This window comes from Myxocyprinus asiaticus, chromosome 43 (genome assembly GCF_019703515.2).
Source record: "Myxocyprinus asiaticus isolate MX2 ecotype Aquarium Trade chromosome 43, UBuf_Myxa_2, whole genome shotgun sequence".
Lineage (NCBI taxonomy): Eukaryota > Metazoa > Chordata > Actinopteri > Cypriniformes > Catostomidae > Myxocyprinus > Myxocyprinus asiaticus.
This window is the reverse complement of record NC_059386.1, coordinates 34,731,402-34,754,863: the sequence shown is the minus strand read 5'-3', so window position 1 is coordinate 34,754,863 and position 23,462 is coordinate 34,731,402. Positions and strand designations below refer to the sequence as shown.

General features: G+C 38.4%; 1 protein-coding gene across 1 annotated transcript; it reads left to right on the top strand.

The window, feature by feature from the left end:
• Positions 1-272: 272 nt before the first annotated feature.
• LOC127433176 (hypermethylated in cancer 2 protein) lies at positions 273-23,462 on the top strand. Its single transcript, XM_051684884.1, has 2 exons — positions 273-361; positions 15,323-23,462. Exon 2 carries the CDS (start codon positions 15,353-15,355, stop codon positions 17,015-17,017), a length of 1,665 nt encoding a protein of 554 aa, XP_051540844.1. The 5' UTR covers positions 273-361; positions 15,323-15,352; the 3' UTR covers positions 17,018-23,462.

The following is a 23,462-nucleotide window of genomic DNA, read 5'->3' as shown; positions in this document are numbered from 1 at the left end:
ATTTCTTGCACTAATGAGCCATGCATACGACATCTGAGAAGCCCAACAACGTGATGATGCACATGACAGACTCCCACACAGGACGCATTTGTCCTGCAAATCTGGCAGCAGCAGGTCATGGCACGTTACACCATCTCACCAGCCCAGGGCTGTTGAGCGAGATTGCAAATGAGCGAGTCTGGCTGGCAGAGGCAGGGCATTTCACCATCTCTCCCCCTCTCTTTACTGCCTCTTATTCAAATGTGGGTCAGGGGTGAGAATTTCTCACGTCACACGAGCTCTCAAGGCAAGATGGCGTTTGGAAAGCTGTGAGATGTGAAAACAGGATGGCTGTTTGAAGAGCTTCTGTCGATGCATCAAGGTAGAGATACTATATATTTTTACATTTGCTTTTTACATTCCGCCATAAACGCTCGTTAGTGACGCATTAACTGGTGAATTTGCGATCACGTTTCTTGTATTTTTAAAGAAACAGTGATTGCTCAAGCATATTGCCTTTATCGCGTGCCCACTGGGGCTTTTAATGCGCACACACACAGCGCGAGCGCAGCCTGGCAGGGGCATGTGTGCGTTTTATTAAAAAGGCGCGTGCCTGCTTCTGTGTGGTGCATGCAATATTAGAATGCAATCTTAAAGACATGAAATAAATGTTTAGTGTATGTTTATACTTTAGTTTAAAGGATCATTCGATACCCATGTGGAGGGAACTCTAGTTTCACCCCCCTCTCCCTGTGTGCATTTCACCTTTTAACAATTATTATACTCATATATAATATTTGTGCATTGCATAAATGCATGCAATGTGATATTATAATAAAGAGTTGAGCTTTTCAGTGTTTGTTTCACTAAATGCATGGACGCAAATCACTATTTAAGAATGGGGGAACTGGGAATCTGTGGAGTCTTGCCTGCTGTGTTTATGTGGTTGTTGTACATTCACATCATAGACACAATTATGACTTGGTTGCATTATGAAGCAACACTGGTTGAGTGATTGTGAGGTTTGTGTGTGTGTGTGTGTGTGTGTGTGTGTGTGTGTGTGTGTGTGTGTGTGTTTGTTTGTTTCTTTATTAGGGTGTTGATAGTTGCATTTGTTGTTGAAAGTAAACATTCTGTTTCTTTGATTTTGCATTATGACAGAATTAGGGTTGTTAGTGATTTAATGCATTTGTTGTCTTGGTTTGCATTGCATTTTAATGATGCACGAGTCTTGTATTAAATTCAATCATTTTGCCTCCTTTATATCTTTGAAGATGTTTCCTAAGGAACCTTATCTCATCCATTTTAATGGACTGGGGGAGGGGGCTTGTTTTACAGTGGTTGCTGGGTTGATCTGTACCATCTTATTAAAGTATCTCCCTATCTGGGTGATAGCTTGCTTGAAAGAGGCATACTAGAATTTGTATCAAAGATATGATGGAACACTACATGGTACATCTCTACTCTTGTGCATGCTGTTTTAATGAATGTTTATTATGGTAAGCAAACCAGAAACATCCCAGATAGCACACGCACATCTCAGAAATGTCTGTTTAACATCTGCTAAACATCTTAAAAAGATCAGATTTACAAACATTCTAAATCATAGATGTCTCAAAGACATCTTTTGAGCGTTTTATTGAAATCCGAGAGGAAACGCCTTCTAGACGTATTGCAGATTAGCAAGCAACCTAAAAAATACGTCTTTCAGATGTAAACACACACATCTAATAGACATCTGGGTGATGTACGTGTGCTATCAAGGATGGTTTCGTTGGTAGTGATTCGTGAGGTGCTGTTGTTTACGTTCATGGTCCAAAGTGGCTTATCTTTGAATTTCTTAGCGAGCTCAGACTGGCCCTGTCATAATTGTTTCGCTGTCCATCGCAAAGGTATTGGAGTTGAGTCAAAGAAACTGGGAATAAAAAGAAGTTTAACAGATGCAAGTGGCATTCATGTTAAAATCCAATCAATACTCGTGTGAAAGGCAGCTCTTGGTTTCTGCTTTGAATAATGCAGATGATCAGGTTTGTTGAGTGAATGGGGCAGGGAAGTCCCTTTAAGACAGTATATTTAAAGTGATTATCATTGAGAGAGTTTCATTGTTAGTCATGATGTGGGTTTAGATTTTGATTTTAACCTAATTTGGCACCTAATTAGCTGAGAGTTTTGTCTGTTTCACTTTCAGAGGAACAAAATCTACGCCCATTCATTAATTTAAAGGAATAGTTCACCCAAAAATACAAATTCTCTCATTATTCACTTACCCTGATGTCATTCCAGATGTGTATGGCTGTCTATCTTCAGCAGAACACAAATGAAGATTTTTAGAAGAACATGGAGATCTGTCAGGTTCTTATAATGGAAGTACACGGGTGCCAGCACTTTGACGGTCCAAAAGTCATACACCGATCAGCCACAATATTAAACCCACCTGCCTAATATCTTGTAGGTCCCCCTCGTGCCACCAAAACAGCTCTGACCCATCGAGGCATAGACTCCGCAAGACCTCTGAAGGTGTCCTGTGGTATCTGGCACCAAAACATTAGCAGCAGATCCTTTAAGTCATGTAAGTTGTGAGGTGGGGCCTCCATGGATCGGACTTGTTGGTTCAGCACATCCCATTGATGCTCAATCGGATTGAGATCTGGGGAATTTAGAGGCCAAGTCAACACCTTAAACTCTTTGTCATGTTCCTCAAACCATTCCTGTGGCAGGGCGCATTATCCTTCTGAAAGAGGCCATTGCCATCAGGGAATACCGTTGCCATGAAGGGATGTACGTGGTCTGCAACAATCTTTAGATAGGTGGTATGTGTCAAAGTAACATCCTCATGAATGCCAGGACCCAAGGTTTCCCAGCAGAACATTACCCAGAGCATCACACTGCCTCCGCCGGCCTGCCTTCTTCCCATGGTGCATCCTGCTGCCATCTCTTCCCCAGGTAAACGACACACACGCACCCGGCCGTCCACATGATCTAAAAGAAAACGTGATTCATCAGACCAGGCCACCTTCTTCCATTGCTCCATGGTCCAGTTCTGGCACTCACGTGCCCATTGTAGGCGCTTTTGGTAGTGGACAGGGGTCAGCATGGGCACTCGGACCAGTCTGCAGCTACGCAGCCCCATACGCATCAAGCTGTGATGCACTGTGCGTTCTGACACCTTTCTGTCATGGCCAGCATTAAGTTTTTCAGCAGTTTGTGCTACAGTAGCTCTTCTGTGGGATCCTGTCGCCAGTTCACCAGTTGTCCTTCCTTGGAACACTTTTGGTAGGTACTAACCACAAGACCTGCCGTTTTGGAGATGCTCTGACCCAGTCGTCTAGCCATCACAATTTGGCCCTTGTCAAAGTCGCTCAGATCCTTACGCTTGCCCATTTTTCCTGCTTCCAACACATGAAATTTAAGAACTGACTGTTCACTTGCTGCCTAATATATCCCACCCCTTGACAGGTGTCATTTTAAAGAGATATAAAATGTTATTCACTTCACCTGTCAGTGGTTTTAATGTTGTGGCTGATCAGTGTATTTAGGCAACATAAAAGTAATCCACACTCCAGTTAATCAATCAATCAATGAATGTCTGCTGAAGCAAATCAATAAGTTTGAAAAAATAAATCGACAATTAAAACGTTATTAACATTTAATTATTCCTGCTAGCAGCTGATGTGAAGTGTGACGCAAGTGCGTCGGCGAGTTCACGTGAGAATTCGGAAGCACTGCTTACAACAGAAGGACGAACAATCACGCGAGAGTTCGGACATTTCAAACAGCATCAGAGCCCTGGATGGAATCGCCAATTTAAAGTTAAAAACATTTTAGTTATGGACCTGTTTCTTACATAAACCTATCAGTTCGCTTCAGAAGACATTCATTGACCGACTGGAGTCGTGTCGATTACTTTTAAGCTGCCTAAATATGACTTCTGTACCGTCAAAGTGCTGGCACCCATATACTTCTATTATAAGGACCTGACAGAGCTCTGTCTTCTAAAAATCTTCATTTGTGTTCTGCTGAAGAAAGACAGTCATACACATCTGGGATGGCATCAGAGTAAGTGAATAATGAGAGAATTTGTATTTTTGGGTGAACTATCCCTTTAAATGTACAATGTTTATGACTGCTTTATCTGTACATCTATTCATGCCATCTGTACTTGTCTGGTAGGAACTTTGAAGTAATGATGGAAAAGTATGTCTGACTAGCTACACGTCGAATTCCCTTCATGTTTTTAACAAGAAAATGTTAAAGGCTGTAAACCTTGTTTGTAGATTGACAAAATTATTCCACATGCTGTTCTTGACCTGTATGGCTGTATAGGTTGATTTTTAATTTGATTGTTTAGTTTAATCTTCTTAGGCCAGTTTCGGCGTGCATTCCTATATGTCTGAATGCATGCACTGTGTGCGTGTTGCTTGAAGGCATTGCCCTTTGTCTGAAATCTTGTCCAACATGCTTGGCCTATTTGTTGACGACTTGTTAAAATGCTAAAACAAGAAGTAAAACTTGGCAGATATTATTTGATTGTGTTAAAGAATTTGAATGTGATTTTATCTAATGACGGTTATTCAAGGATTTCTCAATCTGGTCTCAAAGTGATTCACGAATTCGTGATTTATGACCAAGAAATATGGCTGCTCTGTTATGTGAAGCATTTTATGTTTAGTGATCTTGGATTTGGTTTGAGTGATTTTGCTTCTAGCAGAAGTTTTATAAAGATGTTCACGACACAAACGGGAAGTTCTGAATGAAGTGTGCTAGCAAACTAGTAAGGATTTGAAAAGGGTTAGGGCCAAAACATACTCTTAAAAAGTATGTGAACGAAGACGGATCTTGCAACGCAAGCCCAATTTCACGCGTCGTTGCGTTCTGAAATGTGTCAGACCGCAAATCATAATGCAGCTATGTTTTTTTTATTCTCAACGTTGACGCAAGGGGCGCTATAGCGACATTAGTGTCAACTGCTATTGTGGCAGAGCAACAGTTTGAAGAGAATATTGCTGAGCAAGTAAGTTAAAGTCAGTATTTTTATAGCAATTACCAGAAAGATAACAACATCCAGTTTAATGGCACAGATGTTTTAAGGTAACTCTATCACTCCCTTGAGTACTGAGGTTTGTTCCTGCCACGGTAACGCAAGAACGCACATTAAGCATGTTCAACCGTACCGGTGGCCAAGCACTCGCATCTACGTTCACGTACTTGCTTAGAGGTTTCGGCCCTTAGAATGGGATACAATTTGTGGGTTAGTGGATCTTCTTTCTGAGGTATTCTGAAAATAACTTTACATCCAGTTTCAACATCACAGATAATGTGAATGTAAACCCAAATCATCTTTTAGTTTATTCACAAAATACAGTAACTTTATCTGGGCAACACTGGACAAATGCCGAAAATCTGACACTGATTTCAAAGAGTGTATTTCAATAATCAATCGTGTAAGCTTAGTTCAAATTAAAATTTTAAAAGTCAACATGAAATCAAAATTGACACTATTTACTTTATGAATAAATGTTCCTGGTCTTAATGTGCATGTCTAATTGCGTAAAATGTGTGTGTGTGTGTGTGTGTGTGTGTGTGTGTGTGTGTTTGTAACCGCTGAAATGACTTATTTTTGGCTGATGTCACCAATCCCTCTTATTTTTCAACCCCTCCCATTCAACCACCTGGCTCCATTCTAGTATTTAACACCCACTTTTCATAACTGAATCAATTCCCAATGGATAAAATCAAGTCCCATCTTGCATATTTTTTTCTTCTTTTTGAATTAATTTTCCTGTTTCACTCAGAAATATGCCTGGTTATTAAGTATAATTGGTTGCGAACATCATTTCACACGTTGACTAAGTACGTTCATCTGCAGCTGTCCAGACTAATAACTGTGTGCTTTGCAACTTGGTATACAACTTAGTTGTTTCATCAGCTTTTTTAATCACGAATGATATATTAATTTAGTTTTTGATTGGAGTAAAAGGAAAACATCTTTTAGCACAAATAGGGCATAACATTGAATAAAGTGGACATGTGCACTGGGCCAAGGCCTTGAATTCTTCATATATTCCGTGTTATCAGAGTTCTTGGTTTAGGTTGTTGCATCAGGTTCTCCTGGCTTCCAGGTTTAACCGAGGTCTCCAGAAGTTAGTGGGTGGTTACAGTAAGCACTTAGATCTTAATGTATGTAGGCACAGTCTATGGAAGTGTCACTGATCACGTTAACTCGCCTGATGTCATTATAACTAAGATCACTTGGTCCCAATTCCCAGATATTCACTATTTCAAGATTTTGCTGTTTGAGATTTAAGTCACCTTGAATCTTTACACAAACATTAGGCTATACATCTTGATGTTGTGGTCCTTTTCCTGCCCATTAAAGTCCACCAAAAGGGTGGAAGTTATATGTGGATGGATCTTATGTATAATGTTTTGTTTCACCAATGCACTTTTTCATAAGAACATAAGTGATTGTTGTGTTTTTACAGCATTAAGGCATTAAAATTGGGGCCCCAGGGATCCGTGCCACTGGATAAGCTTGTATATGAGGTTAAGTATACTCCTTGCCAAACTTGTTGACCCGTGTTGTTACCAGCCCCTCTTGCACTTTGACTTTTTCAGACAACAATCTCTCTGATTAGAGCAGTTTGTTTCATCTCTGTGTCGGAAGGAGTCGTTTTTGAGGCGAGGTCAAAATGTCTGGAAAGTGATTGGCAGACCAGCAGCATCTTATCAAGACTTGTGTTGAACCCTTAGATAAATGCATTTTTTTTCAAGTGTTTCTTGACTTTTAGTGTGTTCTCCATTTTTGTTTCTTTTTTGGGGGGTCTAAGGTGCTATAAAAGTTTGCCCTAAGAAAAATGGTTTATTTTATCTAGACAGTTCTTTAAGTGTACTAGATGTGCTTGAGGCCTGTAAGTACTCTCTGAGAGATGGTATCATGCTGATGGGGTTTAGTTTTAGGGCTGGGCATACTGTTTTTGATTTTTCCCCTTTTTCTCCCAATTTGGAATGCCCAATTCCCAATGTGCTTTTAAGTCCTCCTGGTCGCGTAGTGATTTGCCTCAGGTTGCTGGAGGATGAATCCCAGTTGCCTCTGCGTCTGAGACCATCAACCCGTGCATCTTATCACATGGCTTGTTGAGTGCGTTGCCATGGAGACATAGCGCGTGTGGAGGCTTCACGTCATCCACCGCGGCAACCACACTCAACTCACCACGTGTCCCACCAAGAACGAACCACATTATAGCGACCACGAGGAGGTTACCCCATGTGACTCTACCCTCCCTAGCAACCGGGCCAATTTGGTTGCTTAGGAGACCTGGCTGGAGTCACTCAGCACGCCCTGGGATTTGAACTAGCGAGCTAGCAAACTCCAGGGGTGGTAGCCAGCGTATTTTACCACTTTACCCTGGGCATACTGGTTTTTATGTTACAGGTTAGGGCTGCACAATTAATAAAAATAAAATCTAAATCATGATATGACCTGGGCTGCGATTTAATTAAATAATTAGTCCGCTGGCTTTGAAGTTTATTTGCGCTGCTCTGTCCGTCCAGTATGTTAAGTTACAGCATTATTTCAGCATTTTCAGAGCGGTTCTGTGCTGCACAACTCCATCTCATGCTCACGGAGTTCGGTTCAGTTTGCTTACGTACGCTTTATTTACACTAAACCGGCACGTCCTGCATGAAGCAGTTTTTATTATCATCTGTGGTAGCAGCATCTCAGTCTCCACCAGGTACAGGTATCATATTAATAACACATACAAGATATGGTATAATTCAAACATCTTTATTAAATGATTACTGAGCAAACAGCATTAACAGTAGCACCTGTAGAGTCCAGAAACATGTGCTCTTCCTCCATTCTACTGTTGTTTGTTTACCTCATGAGAGAGTGTGTCACCCTTATAACACTCCCAGCGGAAACAAGTGAAAGTGGAACTATTATTACCAACATGAAAAGGAAGGATTGTACATATAATAAATCTATATGAAATATTTAGATACTATAATATAATGCATTGTTAAATGTAATTTCTTTATTTGTGGGTGAATTTAAAAAAAAAGTCAGTTTGTTCTTTTTAAGAGGACTCAAGTGTGAAAACCCCAGTAGCCTTTTGGCAGCTGAACATGTGAAAAACATACCCCTTATATATATATAATAATAAAATCGCAGTATGATTTTTTTCCCCCCAAATCTTGCAGCCCATTTACAGGTGAATGAATATGGTTAGAGAAGCATTTAACATTTTTTTTTTTTTTTTAATCAAACAAAATGTTGTCACCACACTCTCCCAGAAAGTTCAGGTGCCATGGCCCAAAATTTTAATCGCAAAAAGGAAGGTCTGCACTCTGAAAATGCCTTCATAAGAGTTAGTTATTCTTTTACATCCAAAAACCTTCCTCAGTGTGTCAACTCTGTTCTTATTTGATCTTCTTATAGATGGCCTGGAAGTGTTATCAGATGTCCATAATTGGCTAATCAGCCAATCGTCAATGTCCAAATCAACCCAATTATACAATCAATGACATACCACCAATAGGAGCAATATGACGCATCAGGCATGAAATGCTGTTCATTAATCAATATTGTCACCTAGAAAAACACAATTTCCTAACTTCAATATTTTTAACAACAGAAAATTACAAAAAAGGTGAAAGATCAAAGTCTTCATTTAAACCAACAGGAGACATGGTCTGTAAATGAAACATCCAAAATGCCTCTCTCTGTAGTCATTTTTTGTCATTATCTCCACCAGAGACTTCATAACTTTCTCAATCTTAATACATTTCAACTGTTCAATGTTGTGGTTGTATTCAGTGAAATGTCTGGCAATGGATGAAGTGATATCTTGTCTATGGATGGCCGATTTGTATCATCACGCACCACATCTGATCTCACCAACATATTGGGCAAATTGCGAGATCTTCTATAGGTGAACATGGTAGGATATTTAAAAAATGTCTTTTGGGGGGGGATCCGAAGCAATATTTATTAACAATGGATTTGACCTTACAACTTTTCTCATTGTAAGTAAGAACATAATTTACTGAAAATGTTTTTCTTTTCTTCTGTGTATTGTTTAATAATTGTGCTCCATCTGACTGTTTGTCAAATTCCTCCTCTGAATTCCTCAGTCGGTGAAGTTGACTTAAAGGTTAAACCTTTTTTCAGAGGTAGTGGGTGATGATTATCTGCAGAGAGTAATGTATTTTTATCTGTTGGTTTACGAAAGACTGAAGTGGAGGCAACATTGTTGTCCTTAGATATTAACACATCTAGGATGAATGGATGAAAGGTCTTTTTCTACAGAAAATGAAATCGAACCAAGTGTAGAGTTCAAAAACGGATTAAATTCATTTAATTCCACTTAATTTCCATTCCAAATTAGAAAACAGTCATCGATGTATCTATCCCAGTATTTAATGCATTGCCCAAAGGGATTATTATTATAAATAAATTCCCCATGAAAAGGTTAGCATAGGTGCCAGAGGGGTGCCCAGATCAGTGCCTTGAACCTGGAGATAATAAACTTTGTCAAATAAAAAGTAATTCCTGGTCAAAATAAATTGTGTAAGGTCTAGAATAAAGTGAACATGTCTTGTAGAAGTTTGGGAAGTTTTTTGAAGAAAAAAAAATCAAGAGATTCTAGACTTTCCTTATGTGGAATGGAGGTCTAGAGAGAAGACACATCTAATGTTACTAACCAATCTTGGTCTTCTAGAGAAGAATGTAATTGTAACTTATTGGAGAAGTTTGTTGTGTCTCTTAAAGAGCACCTATTATGGTTCTTAAATGTGCCTAATTTGGTTTTAAAGGTCTCATACAATAGATTTACATGCATCCAAGGTCAAAAAACACTTTAATTTGCTCATAATTTAAATTGCAGCGTTACCTTTTATTCCCCAGTGTCAAAAACGACTCAATGATCCATTCTAAAGGATTCATTCTAAACTCCTCCTTTCAGAGATCATACTCTGCTCTGATTGGTCAGATGTCCCAGTCTGGTGTGATTGGTCTACCGCTTAGTGTAGTGTTTGAGGGCGGGTCAAAGCTGTTCGCGAGCAGCCAATGAAGACCGGAGGCGGGTTTTTTGTTACCAAATTACGTAGGTTACTACAGGAAGTAAGTCTGGAATTACTAACGACTCGTTTCAGGTGTTCAGAATCGGTTCTTTCTTTTGGGAGTCAATAACTCCATTTGTCGTGCACTTTGATTTTTGAAACTTTGCAGACTTTTTTTACATTCACAAACAGCTATATAACACACTACATGAAAGGTAATATTTGAAAAACCATAATAGGTGCTCATAATAAGAAGGCATCTTTTTGAACGGCTGCAATTGAAAGTCTATTGAAAGTCTTAGTTTTTGAACTCTAGACTTGGTTCGATTTCATTATCTGTAAGAAGAAGAAGAAAACAGCTTTAAAAGTTTTAAACAGCAGTTTCAAGTTAATATTCAGAATGAAATAAAACATAAAACTACTACTGGTCTTTACTGTATGATTATAAAACATTAATACTTTTTAAAGCTACTAAAGTTACCCAGTCAAGAGCAGTGAGTGTTTTTCTTGTTATGGTTGTTTGATTATTATAATGACACACTAGACAGCAGCAGGTCTGTTAGCTTACATTTATACTTAAACAGCAGATTTGTATTAAAATGTCAGATTTTTATGTTCACTTTAGACATCACTCTCTATGTTTACATGAATACCTCACCAAGACGGGCATTTTGGCAGAATTTTGAAATGTATTTGACCATTTAGGCGCGCATTAGCGCGAGCATTTTCGGAACACACGTGCATGTTCAGCACACACGCATATGCCGGCTGTCAATCATACAGGACGCAGCTGTTACTAGATCACTAGCGAATTATAAAATTACATGCTCTGGATTATTTTCAACAGCTGAATAAGAATATTAACTTTCTAACAAGTGACACAGGCCTAGCCACAAATAAAGCCAGTTATTTCTTTCGTTATTGACGTTTTAATCAGTCTGCTTGTCCGGTCGGGAAAGTAAAATTCTCTTTCATTTGCCCCTTCAAAAATCCACTTGTCCCGGACAAGCGTTAATGTCGAGCCCTGAGTAAATATTGTATTCAACACTCTCCGATAACAATTTTTTCTACTGCAGTATAGCTCCTAAAGTAAATGTACGTGGAACACAAGCCAAAAAAAGAGTAATCAAAAACGTATTTTGTTCAGTGTATATTATAATGGGCTAAAACTACAGTCTCACCTTTATGTTCACTTCGATCCATCTTTAACTCACAAAAAACAAGCTTTCTCTTCTTAATAGAGCTGTGTATCGCTGATTTTCTTCATGATAAGATACATACAGTGAACGTGACGCATGTTATGATTCACTATGTCACGAGCAATCATGTTATAATCTAGCTGCAGCAAATACATGCGAGTGACGAGCGTCCCACGCCAGAGTGTGCATCAGCCGGGAGAATATTCAACCTCTTCTCCGGTCACTTCACGCATCTCATAGAAGCGGCACTGACCGCACTGAGAAATGCCAGTTTCTGAGTTTTTTTTCATAACCCGCTTCTTTATTATTTGAACTTGAATAAAGGATGCTTTAAAGATATAACGTCGGGGTGTTTCATTGCGAAACAGAATGTGGCACAATAATCGTTTTATCTCGATTATCTTGTTTTCATAATCGTTGGAAGCCAAAATCGTAATTGAAAATAAGTCTAAGAAAATAAGAGTTTTTAGGGTAAAATTTGTTCAGAATGTAAATGTGAGCAATGTTTGCGTGACTAGGTGAATGATGTTAAAAATAATCATTTTCTCTTTTAAGTAAATTAATTAACCTTCTGATGTATGTTTCTTTTTACTTAAAAATGAAAATGATCTTTTCCAATTGTTTTTTCCCCCTAAAATGCACTAGGCCTACACATCCATCCATTAGAAGATAATGTTAAATATTCTAGAGTTACTTGGTGCATCATCAGTTTCATCAACCATGTTGAATTTATGTTCTCATAAAACAAGCATAAACAAAGTCTTGGACAGTCATATAGAATTATAAGTAAGGGCCAAAGGCAATTGCCCATAGTGGTTCTGATGTAACATTACACCCTAATTTGTTTTTCTTCAGCTTTTGAAGATCTGTCAATTGAAGTGGATACCATGCATTGGAGGGTTAACTGTCAAGGGTTACTTGATATTTATTTGTGTGTGTGCATGTGTGTGTATATTAGCCTTTCTCAGCTGTGCATTCTGTGCCATTTTTTTATTTTTTAACTGCATTGCTTTGTTGGTAGAAATTAAATATCTAGTGAAATATCTCATTCCATGTTTATTTATCACACACTTTCCAGAATCAAGTAGTCTTGAGCTCATAATTCTGCTGAGTGACTGGTATTCTGACACCATTATTGGTTTTGGCTCAGTTGCACACTACGGTCATGAATTGGCTATAAATAGTTCATGTGTATTAGATGTCTTTGCAACAGCTGATAAAAATTCACTGAAGTAGATACATAAATGGATCTGTTTTTTATGATAATGAGGAGTTACTCAACTCTCCCTGACCTCTCCCTATTGCATTATATAAATCTTTTTCAGATGACTATAGAAATATTGTTATAAGGGGTGTAACGATCCATCGATCTGGATCAATGCATTGATCCAATAACCAACGATACAATGTTATCGTTACAATGCGTAAATATCGATATAATAATTTTTTTTTTAGATGCACCTTGATATTAATACTCTCATGTCAGCCACGTCCGTACCCATTTCCGTCATGCGATGAAGCAACCTTATTACATTCATTTTTATGAGCGCTAAATACGCTTGTCATGTGGGACAAGGATGTGCGAGGGTCTGTAAAGCCAAATTGCGCTCTGCTATCCGTGTGTGCGCATCAACTGGGCGCTGCTTAATATTCGAGCTCTCATGACAAATGCAGAACAGCTCACATGCGCGATTAATTCTGGCTGCCATCGATATTGTTGCACATGCGACCCATTTGAATTTTACATGAGAATTTGCTATTTAAATGTACCATGGAGCAGTTCAACCATCATGTGAAACATCTTGACAACACCGACATTCTGAATAGCACTAATGAGGGAAAGAGAAACACCTTCTCAGCACTAGTATCAGTTATAAGACTTTACACATCAACACCCTTACTAACATTTATCCCAGTTAAGTGGAACAGAATTTTTCATTACAACTGTGGAGGTTGTAGCCAAGAAACCGCGGATAGCACGGATAGTTGGAAACAAGTCATGGGTATGTAAGTACTTTGAATTGGATTAAACTGAAAAATAAGCTGTAATCAAACCCTTGATGATCACTTCTGTGTGACGATATTTTTTATATTAGTATCTGTATGATTGTTTTCAACATCTGAAGTACCTTATTTTGTTGTGGATGTCAGCACTTTTCAGAGAGCACAATAAAATATTCAAATTATATTTTGGTTGCATTAGAGGGCAATAAAAAATTAATTGATTGTGTAAAACAGGCACATAATATCGGAATATCGATCGCAGGGCCCTGAATCAAATCAAATCGAAACTGCATCGCGGCAGACTTTGAAGTATCGGCAAATAACGGATCGCAGGGCAAGAGAATCGATATAAGATCGTATCGTGATGAAACATCCGATTTACACCCCTAATTGTTAATTTGGTCCTGAAAAATATGGCTTCAATATAAATCTGTGCCATTATTGATTTCAGTGGATCTAATATGCAAGGATAACCATTTGCAATAACGTGAGTAGCTTTAAGTCCGGTATACTGCAATAACGGGTACTCCACCTTTGCTATTTCTTGTTACAAATGTTCACAAATAGGGCATTGAGCAATCACAACATGCATGTTGCGAATGTAAAGATGTGTTTGATCATTTTGCAAATATAATTTCTTGTTAGATAAAGTCTCGTTGAATAGCAGAAGTCGTCTTTGCTGCATTACAATGATTCTGCTGCAAGCTGGGGCCTGTTCACCCACTGGAAAGGGTGCTGGTTTACCTGATTCCCACCACACCCTTGGTGATCTCCCAGCTCTGGTTTCAAGCTGTCCATCACACAAGCCAGCCGGTAAAGTCCACTAGCCTTTTTCACCCAACCCCCATATCACAACAAAGGGTCTGACCCTGGAGGCTGGCATTAATGACTGCTGGCAGGAACGTTAAGCCATTGTGGACGCCCATAAAAGAAAAGAAATTGTGTTACTGTTCAAGCCTTTCTTCCCTTCTCTGCTTTAAGCTGAAAGCTGAGAATTTGTATACACTTGAATCAGAATATGATGCCAGCATTTAGGTTCCATCAATAGAGGTTCAGCTCTCTTTCTTTACAAGCATGTTCTGACAGCAGGCATCATAATGGTCGCAGTGCCGGTTTGTGCTTGGAATTTTAAATTAAGGCCCTGGAATTCTTTAAGGATTTATTTGAGACCATTGTGGACCCTATTCTGGTTGAATATATTTAATGTGAATTGATGCTATATAGTAAATGGATAAGAATACATCGAAAACAGAGTAGATTTCAATTAAAAGTATACCATTTAAATTTTTGTTAAACCAAAAAGATATTAATAGTATTTTGGACAAATGTTTAAAACTTGCATAAGATGAAGACTCTAGTCATATCAGTGCCCTAGAAGGAGTCATTTATTCACATAACTACATGACCGGCCATGTCTTGAAATTTGACTGATTAAATAAACAATCTTACATGAACTTGCCTCATACTCCAAATTTTCCAAAGAACATTAACTTATTTTGTACATTAGTCAACCTGCAGTAACATCACGTTGAGTCACGGATCCCCCAAAGCTGTTTGGGGCAGCAGAGACGCTTATGTTGTCATTTTGGTTGTTTAGGAAGATGAAAAGTGTCAGCAGAACATGGTTGTGTCTAGAAGTGAACCCTCTGGTTGCATTGTCTCCCGAGAGTGCAATTTGCTGTTATTAAGGTTAGGTTAGGGTTTGGTTTAGGGGTAGGGATAGGTGTGGTTACTGTGGCACACCAAATAAACACTGTATGAATGTCGTGTGTGACTTGCAAGACTTCTGTAACCAGAGGTTTACCTTCATTTACATGCAGATACCTGAAAGGTGTCTCGGGTTGTGCCTTGCAGGCAACAAGTCCAATTTTGTTAGGATTAGAGGTGGGGGCAGGGTTAGGGCCTCAGTAGCCTGCCAGGAAAAATTCCTGGCAACTTTCTGCAAAAGGTACGAAACACATGAAACTACTTTGTAACCCTTAAATGTGACCTTTCTAGTAGGTGTTTACAGGTTATAAAACTGTGAATTTTATTTTCAACAATGACTAACTGATATTTTTTAATTATTTTTTTTTTAGGTTTTTTAGGTGAAGAAAAAGAAGTTGGAAATGGAATTGCCAAATCATGCCAAACAATTGCTGCTGCAGCTGAACCAACAAAGAGCCAAAGGTTATCTGTGTGATGTGATCATAGTTGTAGAAAATGCCCTTTTTCGGGCACACAAGAACATCCTGGCAGCCAGCAGTATTTATTTCAAATCCCTTATCCTTCATGACAACTTGATTAACCTCGACACGGACATGGTCAACCCGTCGGTTTTCCGGCAGGTTCTAGACTTCATTTACACTGGCAAGCTTTTGTCCACCGATCAGTTCAGTGACCACAATTTCAATGCCCTTCTCACAGCAGCAAGCTACCTCCAACTTCATGACCTGGCTGCTCTCTGCAGAAAGGAGCTTAAGCGCAATGGAAGATCCCTTCTTAATAAACCCACAACTCCTACCAATGGAAGAACTTCTAGGAACCAAAGGTTGTCCTCTACGCCTGTAACTCTAAACCAAATGTCTGGGTTAAAAGACAGTGAGAAGACAAAGAAGCACAAGGAGTTACTCAAAGACGACTTGTCTGAGGATGAGATTTTTGTGAGAAATTCCGCAAGTCCCTCTACGAGTAAAAATGGAAGCAACGGTAACAGCAGTTGTGGCATGCAGGCACTTGGCCTAGACCTTTCCAAGAAAAGCCCCTCAGGGAGCACAGCCACCGAAGAAGTAAGTCCCAGCAGTATCCCACAAGAATCACCTCAGTCTGCCTCAGAATCCACAGCCAACAGTGCCTCATTCGATGAGAACACCAACACACAGAACCTCACTGGGGGAGAACCCATGGAGCTTGGTGGAGGAGAATGTGAAGAGAGCCAACCACTTCTGGACATGGACCAGCATAAAAGTTCCCGTCAGGTTGCACGGCAGAGGCGGAAACCCAAGAGTGAAGGCAAAAAAGGTGAAGACCCGGATCGAGGGCCTTTACTCAATGGAGTTGCCAAAAGAATAAATGTGGCTGGTGAAAGACTCCCTGGTGGAAATGGCAACTCCGAGATCTCCTTCCAGTGCAAAGATGAGGAAGACGGTTTAGAAAATGGGCAAGAGCACAGTGAAGAGAGCGGACAGAGTGAGAGCGAAGGTGGGCGGAATAGTGCCAATTACGTCTATCGCCAGGAAGGCTTCGAGCCTGCCCTCGGTGACAACCTTTATGTTTGTATACCCTGTGGTAAAGGGTTCCCAAGCTCTGAGGAGCTCAATACCCATGTGGAGACCCATACAGAGGAAGAGCTGTACATCAAAGAGGAGGAGGATGACTCTTATCCAAAGGAAGATGAAATAGAAGCGGAAGACTTGTCTTCGCAAATAACACATGTCCACGGTACCGAGTCGCGTCGCTTCAGCTGCTCGGTCTGCAACAAGAGCTACAAAGATCCTGCCACTCTCCGTCAACACGAGAAGACCCACTGGCTCACCCGTCCCTTCCCCTGCAATATCTGCGGCAAGATGTTCACCCAGCGTGGCACCATGACGCGCCACATGCGCAGCCATCTGGGGCTGAAGCCCTTCGCCTGCGATGAGTGTGGCATGCGCTTTACCCGGCAATACCGGCTCACAGAGCACATGCGGGTCCACTCAGGTGAGAAGCCGTATGAATGTCAGCTATGTGGGGGCAAGTTTACCCAGCAGCGTAACCTCATTAGCCACTTACGGATGCATACCTCCCCGTCATAAGCCAAAGACTCCTTGAACAGGAGACCCTCAGCAAAAAGAGACCACGCACACCTCTTACACTGTAAGGAACAAATAACCCAAAGCTGGATTCTCTTCTGCTGTAAACTAGACTAGAGGAGCCATTCAAACAAGGAGCCCCAACAATGGATTAAAAGATTAAAACAATCGGTATGATTTGATAGGCTTATGATTTTTGTTTTAATTTAGCTGTGAATGTAAAACTGGGATACTGATGCTGTTGTATGATTCCATGGGATGTTCAGACCACTGTCAACCACAGCAATCTATGCGTTGGTTTTATAAGTCTCAAGTCCATGTGGTCTGTCTTGATTGTTATTTTAGTATCCCCGAGCATATTCCTTCTTTCCTTTCTTGGTCTTTTAAAGAATATCGCTCATGGCCTGAGCAGAGTTCTGGTGGTATATATTATGTAGAACTCTCAACAAGGTTTAGGCAACAACCAGGTTATTCTGTGCGCATCAATGTATTGTGAATTCAAAAGTTTAAAATTCTTTGAAGTGTCTCTAAGGGTCTCAAAAATAGTCTTGTCAGACTTGCGAGATAGCTTGTCTGTAATCATTTGTGTGGTATTTCATGAAAGCTTTGTGTATGCAACCAAACATTTCCCAGTATGCCTACTCCGTACCTCGTACCCATTGGCTTATTCTGGCTGTAGCTGGGAAACTATCTTTAAGTTTTGGACTGTATCATGAGCTTCTGTGGATCATCAACAGAGATATTGGAGCTTTTGAGATTGGTGTAACCTTGCTGTGTCCCACCTACATCTGGACGTAAGCCAAAGGCAACTTGGTGACGAAAGGCCATGGGCGTCCTTTAAGCCACATCGTTTACTCTCATAGTATATAGAGGTTTTTACTCTCAAAGAAAAGCCAAACTTAAAGGTACTTGTTTTTAGATTTACTTTAGATAACTTATTGATAAGCTTCTGTGAATGTTTTAACTGGAAGTTCTTTTGATATTTCTTTTGGGATCAGAGAGGGTTGGGTTGGTTGGAGTGATGGGTCGGGTAGCATTCATTTTAGTGATGTTGAACTTCAAAATTCTGTTGGTACTATTAATTTACACTTATTAGTTACGTTTTTCCCTTCACAAAAAAAAAAGAAAGAAAGGCAAGCACGTACGGTCTTGTCACATTGCTACCTCTTAATTCTTGAGAACAATACATTCATTGGACATATGGAGGTCTCTGAATATAGATGTATAAAGTTTGCTGAGGCTTTTAAAGTAGTTGTAACGTACCCATCAACAAAGGTTTTAAGTTTTGAAAGCATTAACGTAGAACTTAGCTTATTTGGGTGTATGTATTTAAGGTATTGAAAAATGTTATGTCAGAGAAATCCAAAGAGAAATTGTAATATTGGGGAGAATGGCTTACCAACAGATGTTTCCTGTAGAATATCCCAACCAAAGGTTTTAGATTACATTGCAGGAGGTAAGGATGTCATTTTTGTCTTTTAGCTCTTGACAAAGAGCAATGTATTGGGGCGTTAGTTTGTACTTGACATTTACTTAAAAAAAAAAAAAAAAAAACCAATGAACTTACTTCTGGTGGCTTTCCATTTTTCGAAGTTTACAATAGTTTCTCAATAGTGTCTTTCTGTTTCTTACTTTGTCTGCAGAGGGACTTTGAAAAACTTCAGAAGGACTAATTAATTTGAGGTCAGACCAAGAGAAAACAATAATTATGAGTAGCGGGTTTTATAGGTTATTGTGTTACATGTCGACCATACTTGGAAAGCTTACTGAATGAGGAAATAATGCACTGGATTGCTTTGTAGCCATCAGAACTCCAAAAAACCTTGTTGTAAAATGATGCTGTCACATGGCATCGCATAAAAAAACATTATCATTTATTCATTCGAGATATAGGTATTATGTGAAGTATGCATGTTGAAAAAGTATTTTTTGGTTATTACAAATGCTGGTAATTGTGATGGGTGAATGTTACATTGTCAGTGTTAGGTAAACGCTGATGTATGTATTTATCGTTCAGTGCTGAAATTCCTTGCTGCCATCATCTTCATTTCATTAGTTACAGATTACGTTTTTTTTCGCCAATCCAAGTGCATCACATTCCATGTGTAAATCTTAGCCTACTTAATGTCTTAATGGCATTCCTTTTTTGGGTTGTTTTTTTTCTGGTTCTTTCTCCAAAGTCCTGTGTTTGGGTTCGCTAACGATGAACTTAGGGGTGAAGCTATAGTCATGTTAAAAGGAGCATTGTTTACACTTTTTCCTGGAATCCGATTTTTTATTTTTTTTTTTTTATTATTATTCTCCTTTTAATTTAAATTAGTCTCAGTTAGTTTATACAAGTCAAAACACTGGAGACATTTGTACTGTGCTTATTTCACCTGATTCCATTTCTATGAAATATTACTGATTGCCACATGTACAAAAGTGGTCAAAATGTTTGTTATTGATTAGAGATGTTTCATTACAGTATTGCGCACCAAAGGAAACCAAAATAGACAATTATATTTAACTTTAAATGAATGATGGTCACCAATAGAGGTAGAACGATATATCGGTTTTTTTCAATTAGTCGGTGCAAATAGTTGCTTTTTGGAATTATCAGTTATCGGCAAAAATCTGTGCCGATAGTTGCTGATAGTTTTTTTTAATAATTTTTTTAATTTTCAAAATAAGAGCCCCCGTTGTGTTTTGAGCTTGATTATACTTAAAATTCCTGCGTTATGCACCAAATCGTGTTTTTTGTTTTGTTTTTTTTTGTTGTTTTTTTTTTTTTGGTTAATATTGGGATTTTGGTTGAACAATAAACCGCATATGGGATTTAATTAATTTTGGACTCTTTTTCTGTGCCCGCCATAGTAAGAAAAATAAGATTTTTTTTTGACGTTCTATAAATCGATTTTTAAAAACTATCGGCCATTTAATCATTTGTCGGCCTTTCCTACCACCTTAGTTATTGGTATCTGCAAAATCCACTTTTGGTCGACCTCTGGTCACCAATAAGTCTTAATTTTCTTATACATTCATATCTTGGATATTAAAGTGTTCAGAGTTTGTTTTGTTACAGTCTAATGATAAGTGCGCTCTGGCGTTGATACACCCCTCAACTCAGGAAGACTATTTTTATCACTTTTTATGTACTAAATAGGATTCCAGGAAACAATTCCCATTGATATCTTGCTAATTTACAAGTACTTAATTAGAACAACTTATAAGAACTGATGTCTTGGGTTGATAAAATGCTCTATTGTCGATTCCAGCAATTTGTGACTATAGCTGAGAGAACTGGGAGAGTTGAAAAAGGATGACAAAAAGTTTCATACTGTGACAATAATGTTTCTACTTCAAATCTTCAGGGATAGTTCTGCATATTTTGAAATGTGGAGCTTTCATCTACATTTGTAAGACTGTGTCAATACTGTGTCAATTTCTGTATTTTAATGAATGAAAAGCAAAACACTAGTTTCCTACTAAATACATTTTACGAGTGTGTTTCCATTTCAAAACGCCTTCAAAAAAAAAAAAAAAAAAAAAAAAGCCAGAGATGTACGTGGAAAACGTTTACTTTTAAGTTCTAGTGTTTGTTTGTTTTTTGTTGTTTTTTTAGGAAAAAATTCTAGTAAGTGCAAAATGTATAAACGCATAAGATAAAAGCTCATACCCAAATTTTCAGACTATTTTCTAAACCAAAGCACATTTTGAATGATTGATTAATTGACCGCTTGTCTGACATAAAGATACTTGTGTATAATATCTCATTGTTTACATAAACTCTTACAGTTGCAGACCTCAGGTGAGGGGAGGCCAGTTTAAATGTGCTTCTGTGTAGGTCACCACCAGGTTTAAAACGAAAGTGAAACAAATTGTATCTGTGTCTTACCCTTTGAACGTAGCTTAAAGCTTTGATTTGGCTGCTACTTTATAGGTTTGACCACTCGCTTTACGATTGGCCCTTTAAAATGTGCTGAGACATCCCTTATGAAAATCATATCATCATTGAAATCAATATTTGTATGAATCTGCTGCTTTTTTGTTTTTAAATATGTAAATACGCATGAATAACTACATACACATTTACCTCAAAGTAACTTTTTAGGACTTGCTGCATATATAGTATATATAAATAAATATATTTTATTTTGTATTTTTTCGAGAGATTAATCTCCCTTTATTTTTTTCCTTTTGTCTTTTGTTTTTCATTTGTATGTATTCTGAGCTGCCTGTTTTTATTTTGTCCACAAAAGAAGCAAGTTAAAAAAGCGACTGGCCTCTCCTCTCTCATCATTGGTGCAAACACTTACTGACAGTGTTCACTTTTTATATCAAATGTCTATTGTCAGTGATGAATGTATTTATTTGATCCTGTTTTCACTTTTTAAAGAGTTCACTTTGGGTGAGACAAGGTGTTTTCAGGGTCCGAGTTTATTCTGTTGTAGTAAGCCGAGCGAAAATAAAAATAAATGACACAAAGCTTAGAACATTTTCAAACCTGTGAAGATATAGACATGAGGAATGTATTTCTCCCATGAAGTGTCCGTCATAAACATGGTTTTGTAATCTTCACTCATTCAAAGCATGCATATGCTCTCGATCATGCATTTTTCTTGTCATGGACACTTTGAAAGTCTGTTTGTTGATTTTAAATGATCTCTGTGTCTGTACGCCTCTGCCTGCCGATACAGGAAGGTATCGTTTAGAATTGTGTCAAAGGCATTCAAGGTTATGTTTTTCTGTACCGAAAGCTCCGGTGTTGTCACGTGCTATTATTCAAGGCCGTTCAATTCAGTTTTCTTTCTTTGGGGGAGTTTATCTAATGCCCAAGTGAGCCAAAGGTTTTTCTTAAAAATACTCAAAATCAAACAATACATTTATCCATGTCTTGTAACTATAAGATCAAATATCTTTAAGCTTTATAAAATGCACTTTTCTACGTTCACACTGATGACTTGTAGATCTAGGCGATGCACCTTTATCAGTTGTTTTAAATTGAAAATGTCTACTTCAGCTGCGAAGCTTTAACCCTTGTGCGACCTTCAGGACATTTTTGTCTTTTTCATTTTAGTTTTTTCGATCATTTTGGCTGTGTTAATGCCAACGTCATACATTTTGCCAAAGGTGTGTATTTTGGGGGGAAATATTGATATTTCAACCTCAGTTCCTATAATACACTGTGTACACAAAATAGTTACACTCAGGACCTTCAGGACAAAAATGTCCCCATTGAAACCCATTAAAACTGCGATATTTGATCCCAGTGCCATTAAAGCATAAAATCATGAATTCTGTGATATTATGCTTTCATTCCAGAGTCCTGGCTTCCAAATTTACATTTTTAATATTTTCCACCAGATGGCGCCATTTTTCTCATGTTTAGCCTATGGAGCAAATACAAGCTTTTCCCCCATTTTCTGTTTGCTAGAGCAAATGTGGGCCAATTGAACAAATGATGCAGCTAAAATTGTGTGGGTGTGTTGGTATGGATGTCAGAGTGTATTTGTATGTGTGTATTGAGAAATTTGTGTGTGTGTAAAAAAAAAACAACAGTGGCATTATGTAAACAAACATTTGGCATTTAATGGGTTAAAATCCTGAAAATGAATATTTAGTAGTTATGATCAGGACTGATGTTGGTTAAGTCAGTAAAAGTGGAAAATAATATTAATATAGAATATTTTTATGGCAGTTTTTTGACGTGGACATTTTTGTCCTCGAAGGACCTCCTGAGTAACTTTTTTTTATTGACGCACAAGGGTTAAGTAAACTCAAAGATTAACGACAGAATATAAAATATCTCACACTTGTTTGCTGCTAATGTTAAGTTTTGTCTGATTATTCTACATATCCCGTAGAGTATTATGCTTCAGAAGATTGCCTTCGTCAATATAACTGGTAAGTAAGCATTCAGTGGGACCTCAAGTTACCAAATCAACCCAAACTAACTAAACCAAAGCCAGATTTACAAGCATGTGCATAGCAGGTGGGCATTTTTCCATATGTTTTTACTTGTATGCAATATCACATTGAAACGCTCTACTAGCGCAAGTCATACTGCTAGCCTGTCCAACCCCCTTTACAATACATTTTTGATCTTAATAATCATTCCAATAACTTCATACATAAATATTTATTCTCACAGCTTTGTCAGTATTTTAAGACATTGAGAAGTTTTGTGCTCTTGTGTATAAAGACAAGTCACCTTTTTTGATTATTAGTTCAAATAATTGTGTTTATTGATCAGCCTTGAACACGGCTTGCAGACAACACCGCGGTTTCACATTCCAACTCCTCGAAGAGCTTGTATTCAGGTCAGAGCTACATGCGGCATGCAGCTCAAATTCTGTGTCATGTGAATAAAACACGGTGTACAGAGCTCATCTTACATTCACAGTCTTAATGTACAGCTACGAGAACTCATTTTAGAATCTTTTCATTAAAATCTTGATCAAAACAA